General features: G+C 40.4%; 1 protein-coding gene across 1 annotated transcript; it reads right to left on the bottom strand.

Moving 5' to 3' along the window:
* Positions 1 to 4,545: 4,545 nt before the first annotated feature.
* LOC102706969 (F-box protein PP2-A13-like) lies at positions 4,546 to 6,874 on the bottom strand. Its single transcript, XM_006661909.3, has 3 exons — positions 6,280 to 6,874; positions 5,787 to 5,905; positions 4,546 to 5,245 (listed from the first exon to the last, which is right to left on the bottom strand). Exons 1-3 carry the CDS (start codon positions 6,652 to 6,654, stop codon positions 4,807 to 4,809), a joined length of 933 nt encoding a protein of 310 aa, XP_006661972.2. The 5' UTR covers positions 6,655 to 6,874; the 3' UTR covers positions 4,546 to 4,806.
* Positions 6,875 to 12,996: the final 6,122 nt, after the last annotated feature.

Here is a 12,996-nt window from a genome sequence, read left to right as displayed (position 1 = left end):
AAGTTATTTTACTCGTTGTCTCATTGCCTGCTACCTTTAAACATTTCAAAGAGATTATGCTTTATGGTAATCATGATACCCTTAGTTTTGAGGATGTTAAGTTAAATTTGTTGTCCAAGGAAAAATTTGACGGTGATCTTCGTTCTGAAGTTAAAGCTGAGGGGTTAATTGTTAGAGGTACATCTTTTCAAAAGAGTAATTCTTCTAGATCAAAGTCCAGATCTAAATCAAGAGATAGTAAATCTAGAATATTTTGTCGCTATTGCAAGCAAAATAGTCGTGATATCTCTGAATGCCCTAAATTGAAAAGGAAGGAAGAGAATAAGAGTAAAATTCAGGAGAAACATGCTCAAGCTAGTTTTGTTACCAGTGATTCTGATGGGGAGGTTCTAATCAGTACTACTAGTATTGAGAATCAAATTGCTTGGATTATTGATTTGGCTTGCACCTTTCATATATGTCAACATAAGGAGTGGTTTTCTACTTATGATTCATTCTGTTGATACTGGTGAAGTTGTGATTGGTGATGGTTCTCCTCTTGAAATTGCTAGTATTGGTTCTGTACAAATTAAAACCCATGATGGTATCGTTAGGACCCTCTCAAATGTTCGCCACGTTCCTAGAATGAAAAAAAAAATCTTATTTCTTTGGGCACTTTGGAGTCGATGGGATATAAATATGTTGGCGACAATGGTGTTCTTAAGATTTCGAAAGGCAATCTTGTTGCTCTAAAAGGCAACAGAATTAGCAGTCTTTATTTCTTGTAAGGATCTACAGTTACAGGTGTTGCAGCTGTTTCTAGTATTGCATCACATCCTCACACCACCAAGCTTTGGCACATGCGCTTGGGTCACATGAGTGAGAAATGTATGGATTTACTTTGCAAGAAAGGTCATTTGAACAACATAGGCAAACTTGATTTCTATGAACATTGTGTCTTTGGAAAATAGAAGAGGGTTAGTTTTAGTACTGCTACTCATCAGACTAAAGGAATTCTTGACTACGTTCATTCTGATCTTTGGGGTAAATCTAAGTTTCGTTCTCTTGGTGGATGTGAGTACTTTATTACATTCACAGATGATTTTTCTCGCAAAGTTTAGGTTTACTACTTGAAACATAAAGATGAAGCTCTTTCGGTGTTTCAGAAGTGGAAAGTATTGGTTGAAAACCAAACTGGCAGAAAAATAAAGAAGCTTAGAACTGATAATGGATTGAAATTTTGTAGTGGTGAGTTTGATACTTTCTGTGCTAATCATGGTATTGCAAGACACTTGACTGTTCCAGGAAGTCCTCAACAGAACGGTGTGGCAGAGCGTTTGAATCGCACTCTTTTGGAAAGAGCTCGTTGCATGCTTTCTAATACAGGCTTGTGGAATAAGCGTGCTTTGTGGACTGAGACAATTTCTACTGCATCTTATCTGATTAATCGTTCTCCAAATTCTGCCATAAATTTTCAAATTCCTGAAGAGGTTTGGTCAGGTAAACCAGTTGATTGCTCTAAATTGAGAATTTTTGGTTGTCCTGCTTATGCTCATGTTAACACTGGAAAATTGAAGCCTAGAGCAAGAAAGTGCATATTTGTTGGTTATGGTTCTGGTGTCAAAGGATATCGTTTATGGTGTCCTAAAGCTCACAAATTGATCGCTAGTCGTGATGTTACTTTTCATGAAGATGTTTTCCTTTCATCGGGTAGTCATACTCCCCCAGTTGAGACTGAAACCGATGAAGCTGCTGCAAGGAATTCAGAATTTGAGGTAGTTTCACCTACTGTTGATGTTGACTTTGATTCTTCAGTTCTCCCTGCTACAGAACAAGCTTCTGGTTCTACATCTTCTAGTAACAATGATCATTATATTGCTCGAGACAGACCTAGAAGGAATGCTTCTATTCCTAATAGATATCGTGACACTGATGGTATGACATGTTTTGCTCTTCTTGCTGCTCAAGATGTTCATGATACCGTTGAACCTTCTTCTTATTTTGAAGCTATCTCATGTGCAAATTCTTCTAAGTGGTTGACTGCCATGAATGAACAAATTGAGAGCCTTCATAAAAATCATACATGGGATTTGATGAAGCTTTCATCAGATAAAAAGCCATTGAAGTGCAAATGGATTTATAAGAAGAAGGAGGGTATTTTTGGAGTTGAACCTGCAAGATGGAAAGCTCGTTTAGTGGTACAAGGTTTCGACCAAAGGGAAGGTATTGACTTCAATGAAGTTTTCTCTCCTGTTGTGCGCCACTCTTCGATTCGGGTTATGCTTGCCTTTGTTGCTTTATTTGACTTGGAGTTAGAGCAACTTGATGTTAAAACTGCTTTCTTACATGGAGATTTAGATGAGGAGATTTATATGACACAACCTGAGGGTTTTGCTGTTTCTGGTGAAGAGCATTTAGTTTGTCATTTGAAGAAGTCTCTTTATGGTCGTAAACAAGCTCCTAGGCAATGATATATAAGGTTTGATTCTTTTATGATTACACAACAATATTCACGTAGCAATTATGACAATTGTGTCTACTTTAAACAATTTCCCAATAGGTCTTTTGTTTATTTGCTGCTTTATGTGGATGGTATGCTCATTGCTTCTCATGCCAAGTCATTGATTGATCAGTTGAAGGCTCAACCTAGTCATGAATTTGAGATGAAGGATCTTGGTCCTGTGAAGAAAATTCTTGGCATGGAAATTCAGCGTGACCATAAGGCTGGTACACTGTTTCTTTCTCATAAAAGTTACATTGAAAAGATACTTGAGAAATTTAATCTTGGTAATTGCAAATTTGTTTCTACACCGTTTGCTTCACATTTTAAATTATCTTCAAGTCAGTGTCCTACTAATGAAGTTGATAAAGATTACATGTCCCGTGTTCCTTATGCCAGTGCCATTGGCAATCTTATGCATGCTATGATTTGCACTCGACCCGATTTGACTCATGCTGTTAGTGTGGTTAGCAGATTCATGCATAATCCTGGCAAAGAACATTGGAATTCTGTAAAGTGGATTCTTCGTTATTTGAAAGGTACTTCTCATTTTGGCTTGATGTTTGATAAGAACAGAGTGAAAACAAATGATGTTGTTGAGTTTGTTGATTCTGATTATGCTGGAGATCTTGATAAACGAATGTCTATTTCTGGATATATCTTTTCTTTGTGTGGTTCAGCTGTCAGTTGGAAAGCTTCACTTCAGTCTGTTACTGCTCTTTCTACCACTGAAGCAGAATATATTTCAGCTACTGAAGGTGTCAAGGAGGCTATTTGGTTGCGAGGTCTGGTTTCTAAACTTGGTATTCGACAGGGTACTAATATTGTTTATTGTGATAGCCAGAGTGCTATTTGTTTGACAAGAACGACATGTTTTATGCCAAGACCAAGCACATTGATATTAAGCACCACTTTATTCGTGATATTGTTGCTCAAGGGCAAGTTACTGTGGGGAAGATACACACTGAAGACAATCCTACAGATATGCTCACGAAGTCACTTTCCAATACTAAGTTCAAGCATTGCCTGGACTTAGTAGGTGTTTATGGTGCTTAGCTACCCTTCGGGGTTTTGAAAACATTTTCTTCTAGTTCATATTTATAGGGATTTTAATTAAAGGGGAGGTTTATTGGGTTATGACTTAAATAACCTAATTCTAATTCTAGTAATGGTCCTAATCCTAGTCGTAGTACTAGTCCTAGTTCTAGTGCTAGTCTTATTCAATGCCTATAAATATAGGTCACCCCTGTACCTGTAATCCCGAACCGTTATCAGTGGATTTGTATCCCGTGATTTTTTCTCTACTTTAGAGGAGTTTTTCCACGCTAAAACCAATATCTTATCTATTATTCCCAACACTCTTCCATGAATTCAGACGTGAGTAGTTTGTTAATCTGGAAAGGAGGGCATCTCTACAGAGTGGCGAGAAGGATTAGATCATGCTGATGACGATGAGAGAGAAAAGAGAGATCACCCAGCAAAATGCAGTGGAAAGTATAGCGGGCAGCATGTCTGCATGTGACAGCTGAGTAGTCAGGACAAAGAAAAGAAGGCCAAGCATGCGAGTTCGGCAAGAGGCTTTCTTTCTGATCGGACAACACCCAACATGTACTGTCGCCCACTGATTCATTCGCTTATCATCATCATTCCCAATTCCTGATCGATCGATGTGTTACGCACCTAGGAATAGGATCTTGCCTGCCGTCCATGGATAGTACTTAATCCGTTGTGGCAACTATAGCAACAACGACAGTTCCATGCTACTGACGCCTTCTTATTATCAATGTCACACTTGTCGATATCACATTTTTCAGATCGATTTTTCCAAGCTCGCCAAATCTGACCGCTAGAAGAGAAATAGGGTAACCTATTTGACAGTCAAAATAATACAGTGACGCCTGTCCGTGGAGAGGAAACTGTCTTGCCAATCTCATCTGAATTTTACTAAAAAAAGTTCATAGCATTTTCGTGTATTTCAAATTGCACCTGAACTAGTCAATTATGGTATCAGCAGTAGTATAAAGCATAGCTACAGTATGAAACAACAGCAGATCAGTGTATCGCAATTGGAGAAGGAAAACAACATTTCTGATCTCATTTCAGTACAATCGTTCATGGGTAACTTGAAGACCCATTTAGCTCCAGGGAAAAAAAACATGGGAAAAAACTGGACACACAAAATCACACATTCATGTTACCGTCACCGATCACACAAAATTGAACCCCTACGATTATATACACCTTTCGCCGCGCATACAAGAGCCCAAATGAAAAATAGAATTAGGCTGCAAGCTGCATTTTGTCTACAATCTAATGTAAGGTCCTTCTCAACATCTACATTTCTGAGACCTGACCATCCCCTCTTGCTGAAATCCCTTTGGATATATGAGCACCGAGTCGACGCACAGGCCACCTTTTGTGTGTGTGCAATCGATCTGCGCCATCGAGAACTTCAGCTTGATCGTTTGGTCAGGCTTTGAGGCCACAAAATCGCCTGCATGGTAGAGTACCCAGCTCCCAGGCTCACCCAGGGAGCACTGAGATAGTGAGTGCTGGCCATCAGACGTGGAGAGCTGGAAGCGGACAGGCTTCTTGTCCCAACCATGGACATGCTCAGTGCTACAAACTCGCCGTCCAAATCGCTTGTAGAACTTCCCAAGATGAACCCTGAAATATATGCTGTAGGTTCCCACAGGGAAGCAGAAATCCATTTCGCCAACCACTTCGAACCACCAGATTTGCTGAAGGTATGCCACAGAGTGAAATCTGCATGAACATAACAAGAAAGCGTCAGTAAGATTGCATCCAGAACATGTGGCATCCCCAATCCTAATTGAGTTTGAATAGATGAATACATTTGCATGATGTATCCACAGTCAATATCTTCCACTGGCACAGAGTAGATACATACATCTTGTGCCATCACTTGGAAAGACTGCAGCTACATTACATATTGACAGCAGCAATAAGATACAATTATTCAAAAATTTGATTTCATAACATGGTTATACATCCAAACAATATGTTTCAAAACAAAGAGTACATTTTTCGTGAGTAGAATATTCAAAACAAAAGAAAAATCAAACCAATAAAGAGAATGCAAAGAAAAGGTAGCTATATGACCTCATTTCAATATGTTTCTACAAAATAAGAAATAAGAAACAGGTCAATCACACCATGAGCTATTTTCTGTGACATAGTTCAAGTGGCAACTCACACGATAGCAATCGCAACATGTCATATTTCTGAAAGAACACAAACGAGCAAATAAATATCACAAGTAATATGAGATCAAAGCGACAGTTACCGTGATTCTGCAGTTGGAATGTGTTGCCAATATCTCCTATCATCAACCCCAGTTATCACCAGAGATTTGGAGGATAGCGCCATGCAAACCCTGCCTTTGCTCTTCTCCAGCCAGAACTCCTGCATTTGACACAAGACAAATTTAGCAAAGAAAATTAACTCGTGTTTCATGCCAGAACTAGAGGGATATTTTTAGAAGTGAGGAAGCAAATCAGAAATATCATACCGTAAAAAGTACAAAACTTCCCTTAAAATTGATTAATTTGGAAACGAAACAGATATCCTTTGAAATGAAAAAACATGATTTGGATTGAACACACGACACCGAACGAAATCAAGGGAGAAGCGTTTCAATCCCCACATAAAAGACAACGACTAATCTCTAACTAATTAATTGCAGACCATAAATTTTCAATCCCGCGAACAAGTTTCATGGTCAACGAGTATATGGAAAGAAACATGTTCTTGAAAAAGGGGGGCAACAAAGTTCACACCTTTAAGCCGCCATCGAAGGGCACGGGCCTGGCCAACCTCGCGTAGATCTCCTTCTTCCCAGCCGGCCGACGCCGCCGCCACCGCTCGCCGCCGCCACCGCCCTCCACGAAGCTCACCAGGTACCGGTAGTTCTCCGGCAGCTTGGCTTCCCACACGAAGTCCGCCCCGGCCGCGCCGCGGAACGCGTGGTTGAGCCGCGCGAGCCGGCAGATCTCCGGCGCGTCGAGCCTGAGCAGCACCTGCGCGGCGCACAGCTCCGGCAGGTCGCCCAGCCCCACCGCGGCACCAGCAACCGACGCGGCCGCCGCCGCCGACCGGTCCCCGTCGCCGCCGCCGCCGCCCAACCCGAACATGCTCGACACCCCCGCCCCCATCTCTCCTCCGCCTCCAGTCGCAAAAACTCGCGCAAACGCCCGATTAATCCCCGCCCAGCAATCGATTCCAGCAAAACCCGCTCGCGATCGCGACGGCAGACTCCGGCAACCAACCAACCCACCACCACCACCGCAATCCTGCTACAAATTCCTCGAACTCGCCCTGTCCGCGACCGCGCGAGAGAGAAAGAAAAAGTGAAAAAGCCGCGAGCTTTGGAGGGCGGAGAGGAACGAGGAGAGGAGAAATATAAAGCGGAGGAGAGGAAACCGTGGAGAAAAGGAGGAACACTTGGTGCTGCCCATTTCCCCAAACCAACCCTACCAAAATAATAAATTACAAATCAGTCCTCAAAAGGGACCTTTCTGTAAATGTACGCAACGAGATTTTTTTATCCACATTAATGTTACTAGCAGATTGGATTAATGAGCCGCCACGAGGAGGATACCTCCGTGGACGCAGTCCATGCACCTGGTTGTGTCAGTGACCCGGTCCATGGGTATTAACCCGTGGGGTTGGTCCAGGGAGTTGTAACAGTAGCTCTATCTATCTCCTCGAGACTTTTTCCATATTTGCCCATCGTCCGTACGGCTTAGGACAGGCTGGAAACCGTATAATTTAATTTCACTGTCAAATAAAAAACGCGGGAATTGTTACTGCTGCTCGTTTCGTCATCGTCATCATCCATGCTGCGCTGTAATTGTGGATAAGGATTTATCTATATTTGGCAGTTGGCACGCTTGGTCCTGGAAAGGATAATCTAGATAGCTTATAATAGGGTAAACTTTGAGATTTAATTACTGGCCTATTCATTTCACGTTTTGGATTTCATTTTCTTGAGAATAAACATTTGGTAGGGGCTTAATAGCTTTTTTTTATAAGTAAATGGATACACTCGCCCATCGCCATATCGTATCCTTCACGCATGGTTTGGTGGTGCAGGCGTCATATGTGACCACATGGACACTCATTTTAATTTGTATGCATATGTACATTACTGATATCAACGAGTACTCGTGTTAGACTAAATTTAAACGGTAGCACGATGTGTGCACGATAACACCATTTGAGTTGTAAAGCATTTGCAATGTTCTAAAATACTTCAATATTGCTTTAAAAAGACCAGAGTAGTACACTCAACCATGTAAATAGGTGTTGGAGTCATGCGCTCACTGAGAAATGCAATGTACGTACATTATTGCAGTGTATTTCCTTCACGCGTTCTCAGTAGTTGGCGGTGGCACTAAACGCCATATGGAGTGACCACATACATACTCGTGTAACCTATACACGTGTACGGATACCTATGAACAATTGCTAACAGGATTTAAGCATAGCATGATTCATGACACAACAACAACACCACTTGAATCAATTGTCATTCGCAACCTTTTGGAAGAATTAAAAATTGTTTTGAGGAGAAACTAGGTAAGTATGCAGCCGCGTTCGTCTACTTCTCTTCTCAAACTATATTATCTCGTTTTTTTAATATATATGTTTTCCAAACTGCTAAATAGTATATTTTTTTCTCAAATTTTCTATAGAAAAGTTGATAAAAAAATAAAAAATCATAGCAATCCATTTTCTAAGTTTGTTGTAGTTAATAATTAATTAATCGTATGATAATTCACCACTATGTTTTATGCGCCAGTTACTAACTCGAAGAAAGAACATATGTCCTTAGCCTTGTGAACCACCGAGTCGCCCACTACACTTGCACCATCATAATACATTTTCTCTACGTTAAGTCAAATTTTGTTAGTAAGCATATAGTGATCATACGCCCCATTAACCTCATATGAGTGAGATCATCCCTATAGTCAATGGACACGAGTGCTAATAGAATTTGAACCACGTAGTTTTTATCCATTTACAAAACCTTATAAAGCAGGTTGATACTTAAGCATTCACCCTGAACACAACTTACATCTATACATGAGCGGATCTACTATTAGAGCATTGGAGACTCAATCCTCCACTGCCCCTTTAAGACCATGGAAGCCTTCACTAAATCTCCGCTAAAATATTATGTTAAAGTTCCCTCCACCTATACACACCATATATAAATATATATTTAAGCACAACAACATTACAATAAATCTATGGTGGCACTAAGCAATTTATTACTGATCATCCTACTATTAGTTTCGCCTATTACTTTTAAGTCTACATGGAGTTTCGGTGAATTGCGACATGACATAGACACATGCAGGATGCAGCCACGATTATTCCAGAGAGAGTTTCAGAGAATCCGGGTTAAGCCTAATCTGGCCATCTCCACGTAATAATAGTACTCCATCTGTCCATTATATATATCCATTATATATAGATGTGTTTCTAACTATAGAGGTAAACTAGTTATAAGAAAAAATAACTTAAATATTTCTTATTAAATAAAGGGATTGAATGAAGCAGTAGGTCGGTAGAGTTAGACAGGGATTTGAATATGAAATAATTAATAGGAGAACTAGTAATTCACTCGTACTATACTTACGATATGCTACTTCCGTCATATAGAGATTGATTTTTCATTGTTTATATTCAACGTTTGACCGTTTGTCTTATATAAGAATGTTTTATGATTAATATTTTATTATTATTAGATGATAAAATGTAGATACTTTATGTATGACCATTTCTAATGATTTTCATAAATTCTTAAATAAGATATTAGACACAAAAAATTATAAATATATTAAGGTTAGGACGGACGAGGAGGAGGCAGTGAATGGGAACTTTGGAAATAAGCTTACCGGGGATGGAGCAGTACACGAAGCAGGCACGATCGAATCGTTTTCTGGAAAAGGGGCCGTGCAGTTGTGGCTGTCAGAGAGCGGTGAGCTGGTGGATGACACTGTGCAGTTTTGGCTCGGTTTGGATCGATCGATGGATGGAACAGGAGACGTGAGACCATTTGTTTATCTTTTGCTCCTCTCTCTCTCTCTCGAAGGATCCAGCGAGCCGTCACGCCGGTCTCTGTCACGGCTAGATTAACGTCTTGCTGCCAGTGGCTTTCTGTAGCGTCAATTCGTCACGGCTTTTCTTTTGTTATTGGAGATTGCAGATTTTGTTTTAGGTGTAAACCGAAGGCTCCCAATATCTTTTGGTTAACAAGTCCAAAATTGCTTTTGTTTAGCAAGGGATGTGTGTAGGGTATAGATATCTTCACCTTTTTTGCACTGATTAAGCGAAGGCTGTGCATATCCAGCGACTCATAAAATATAATTAAAAGGATTACACAGCAACTTTTCTCATGTTTTCTTCACATTATATTAAATTTAAGTTTCTTAAATATGGTATGTGACTGCGTAAAACCCGTATACGGAATAACACAAAGTATTCTTTATTTCAACATATTAAAACGAAGGCAGTACTCCCAAACGAAAGGTTTTTTTTATGAGACCGAGACGGCCAAACAGTCAGACGATAATTAACATGCATGTTTTTAAGCACAAAACAACGGCAATCAACATGTCTTTTTTAGCTAAAACGTCCAGAAGTTGGCAAGTTCTGTCCGAACACCAAAACCAGTGCAGTCCATACCAATCGTCCGTGTCCCGGTTTAGTCGTCCGACGTGTACCTATAGGATGCATGGGTTAAACACGTGGCAGTGACGCGGCAGGGCAAGCAACCACTCGCTACGAAAAAGGCCTGCAGACGTGTAGCGTTTCGATCCCTCGAGCACAAATTATTGGAAGCCACGGCTCCAGAATGAACCAAGATCACCAGAATTTGCCTGCCAACCTTTTCTCGATTCTTCAACAGGTAGAAATTAACAACCCTGTTGCCGCTCGAAATCATTTTTTAACTAATACTAAGTTGTTTCTTCTGGTATTTAGTGTCTCATTGGTTACGCAGTAGAAGATGGCTGGAGATGTATAATTCAGAATTTATATATTATACCACAAAATAAGCATTAAAATACCAATGATATTTTCGGTCATTTCGATGATCTTAGAGTCAACCAGTTTATAGAAAGTTAATACGATCAAATCAAAACTTAAAAATTGATCACTGAACAAAGTAAATAAAGATGACTTGTCTTTATATTTCCTCAACAATCTACGAATACCTGTGGACAAATCTGAACAACGTTTAAGTGCAGTAGATGCATGGAGCACAAGACATGTCAAACACATGTCACCCTCACAAAATCCAAATTTTAAATCCCCAAATCCTTTTCAAACTCGTGACCCCACAAGACAGGAAGCTGTAAAATTTTTTTAAAAAAATAAGGAGGAGAGAGAGGTACGGAGAGCTTTCCTAGTACGAGAGCGTTCTCTCTGTACGCGTCACCATCTCCAGCTAGCCTGCAGCATCTCCTGCCCGCAATTATGCAGGCAGGGTCCACGTCACCCCCGGGCCCACGTCCTGATGTCTCACTCGCGTGTGGGGCCCCGTCGAGATAGAATCGCCGCCTAAAAATATCCCCCGGCACCGGCGCGCGTTGGCGCGGATCCGAGTCAGCAACGCCACGCACGCGCACGCACGTACGGCCCGTGGAGTCACCCGGAGACGAGGCCGCTGCTTCACGCGGGAAAACGATAACGATTAGGCGGGAGAACTGTGCGATCTTTTAAGCTGCGGTTGATAATCGTGAAAAAAAAGTTTAATAAACGAAGCAGTTTAAAATCAGTACTACGGAGTACGGAGCATGAACTAAATAGCACTTCTATTTAACTAGGGAAAACCCACTCAAATGGGAGCCATTTTCGTTGTTACGGATGCCGACTGTTAAAATTAGGTGTGATTACCTAGGACTAGATCTTGATACTAATCCATGAGGTCATAATCGAATAACGAGCCTATTAATTAAATAAATTCAATGAAAGAACAACCGATACCATATAGAAATGCCATAACTTGGAGAGTCTGGACTAATTCAAAAGATCTTTTGTTGTAGTTAAACTAGTGAAAATGGAACTGGTTTGGGTATGTATGGGAAACTCAATCAAACTCGAGAATCATTTCATTATTCTTTTTTTTGTTGTCTAAATATTTGGTTAAGACCATTCCAAGGTTCCTTTTTTGTCATGCATAAACTAAACTAACAACTAGGATAAGCCATTGATATAAACAAAATCATTGGTGGGAAAAAAACCACTATGTTAAGGTTACCATGCATTTGAAAGAACTAGTATTTTTTTCATAAAAAATACAATGGTAGTTTTATTAATATTTATTGTCGATGTAAGCATACACGTTACTAGAAATATGATGAATTGCATTTTTTTAATAAAAATTGCAATAACATGATGAGCGAACAAAATTTAAACCCCTAGACAGTGTATTCATAATTCATTTTTCTAATCCACGCGGCTACATCCGCCCTTATCTAGCTAAATGATTTTATCTTTTTCATTATTATATATTTAATGGTAGTTTTGTAAGGTTTGTCATTGTAATTAATTAATTAAATTTTTGGCATTATATCCAATTAGAAATAGATGGCAATTTCACTAACAAATATGCCAAAAGCATACTTATGATAAAACTACCATTAACCTGTGGTATTAACGATCCAAAATCCAGCACAGAAAAATATACTATAATCTTATAAAAGAACTAAACTCAATAAAAAAAATTTGGTCATGATCAATAGGCTAGCAAGCAAACTTTTTTTGGGGGGGGGAGGGGAGTAATTCATTTTTTAATATTTTGTGCCATTGTAATTTTTGTCACTGGTTTTTCAATATTGCAATGATGACAGTTCTATTAATATTTTTGTAATTTTTTACTGAAAGTTTTAAAATGACAATTTTAAACATTGTCGAATCTGCAATCATCGTTTAACATTTTGTTTCCTATACTTCACACAGTGACCAGTGCAAATTCCAGTGGGGCTGCAGGCTGCCAGACGTGCAAAGCGCTCAACTCTTGACCGTACCCACGTTTTGCGAGGAAAGCCTACTGTGGCTCGATCAAAACAGGCGGCGTCGGTCCGTCCGTGCGGCCGATCCCCGAGGAGAGCGAGTTGATGGGAATTGACCGGAGGATTGGCCGCCGGAGCTGAGCTGCTGACCGACCGGCCCGGAGAATCGCCGCCGGCTGCTCGCTCGGTAGGCGGCCGCAATCTCTTGGCTGTCCGTACGGCCCCACCTGAGCCGATCATGTTATCATCGTCATCATCAGGTGAGTCAGCTCCGACGCACGGATCCATCCCTGTGTCTCCCTCCCCCCTCTCTCTCTCGCTAGTTTTCCGGTGTGCGCGCCTCTGTTTCTGGCCTTGACCAGACGTCACGGCCAGTTTTTTTTTCCCTGGTCGTAAGTAAGGCTATGGTTAGTTTTCAAAAAGTTACACGAGGAACGTCATACCAACGTGTACGAATATATATTTAAAGTA

The sequence above is a fragment of the Oryza brachyantha genome, chromosome 10 (assembly GCF_000231095.2).
Source record: "Oryza brachyantha chromosome 10, ObraRS2, whole genome shotgun sequence".
NCBI lineage: Eukaryota > Viridiplantae > Streptophyta > Magnoliopsida > Poales > Poaceae > Oryza > Oryza brachyantha.
This window is presented reverse-complemented; position numbering and strand designations above follow the sequence as displayed.

Bases quoted from the DNA above. Each gene is read 5' to 3' on its own strand.
- LOC102706969 (XM_006661909.3), bottom strand. From the start codon at position 6,654: ATGGGGGCGGGGGTGTCGAGCATGTTCGGGTTGGGCGGCGGCGGCGGC. The intron at 5,906-6,279 runs GTGTGAACTTTG...TGTCAAATGCAG, and splicing joins CCTTCGATGGCGGCTTAAAG to GAGTTCTGGCTGGAGAAGAG. The intron at 5,246-5,786 runs GTAACTGTCGCT...ATGTTCATGCAG, and splicing joins ATTCCAACTGCAGAATCACG to ATTTCACTCTGTGGCATACC.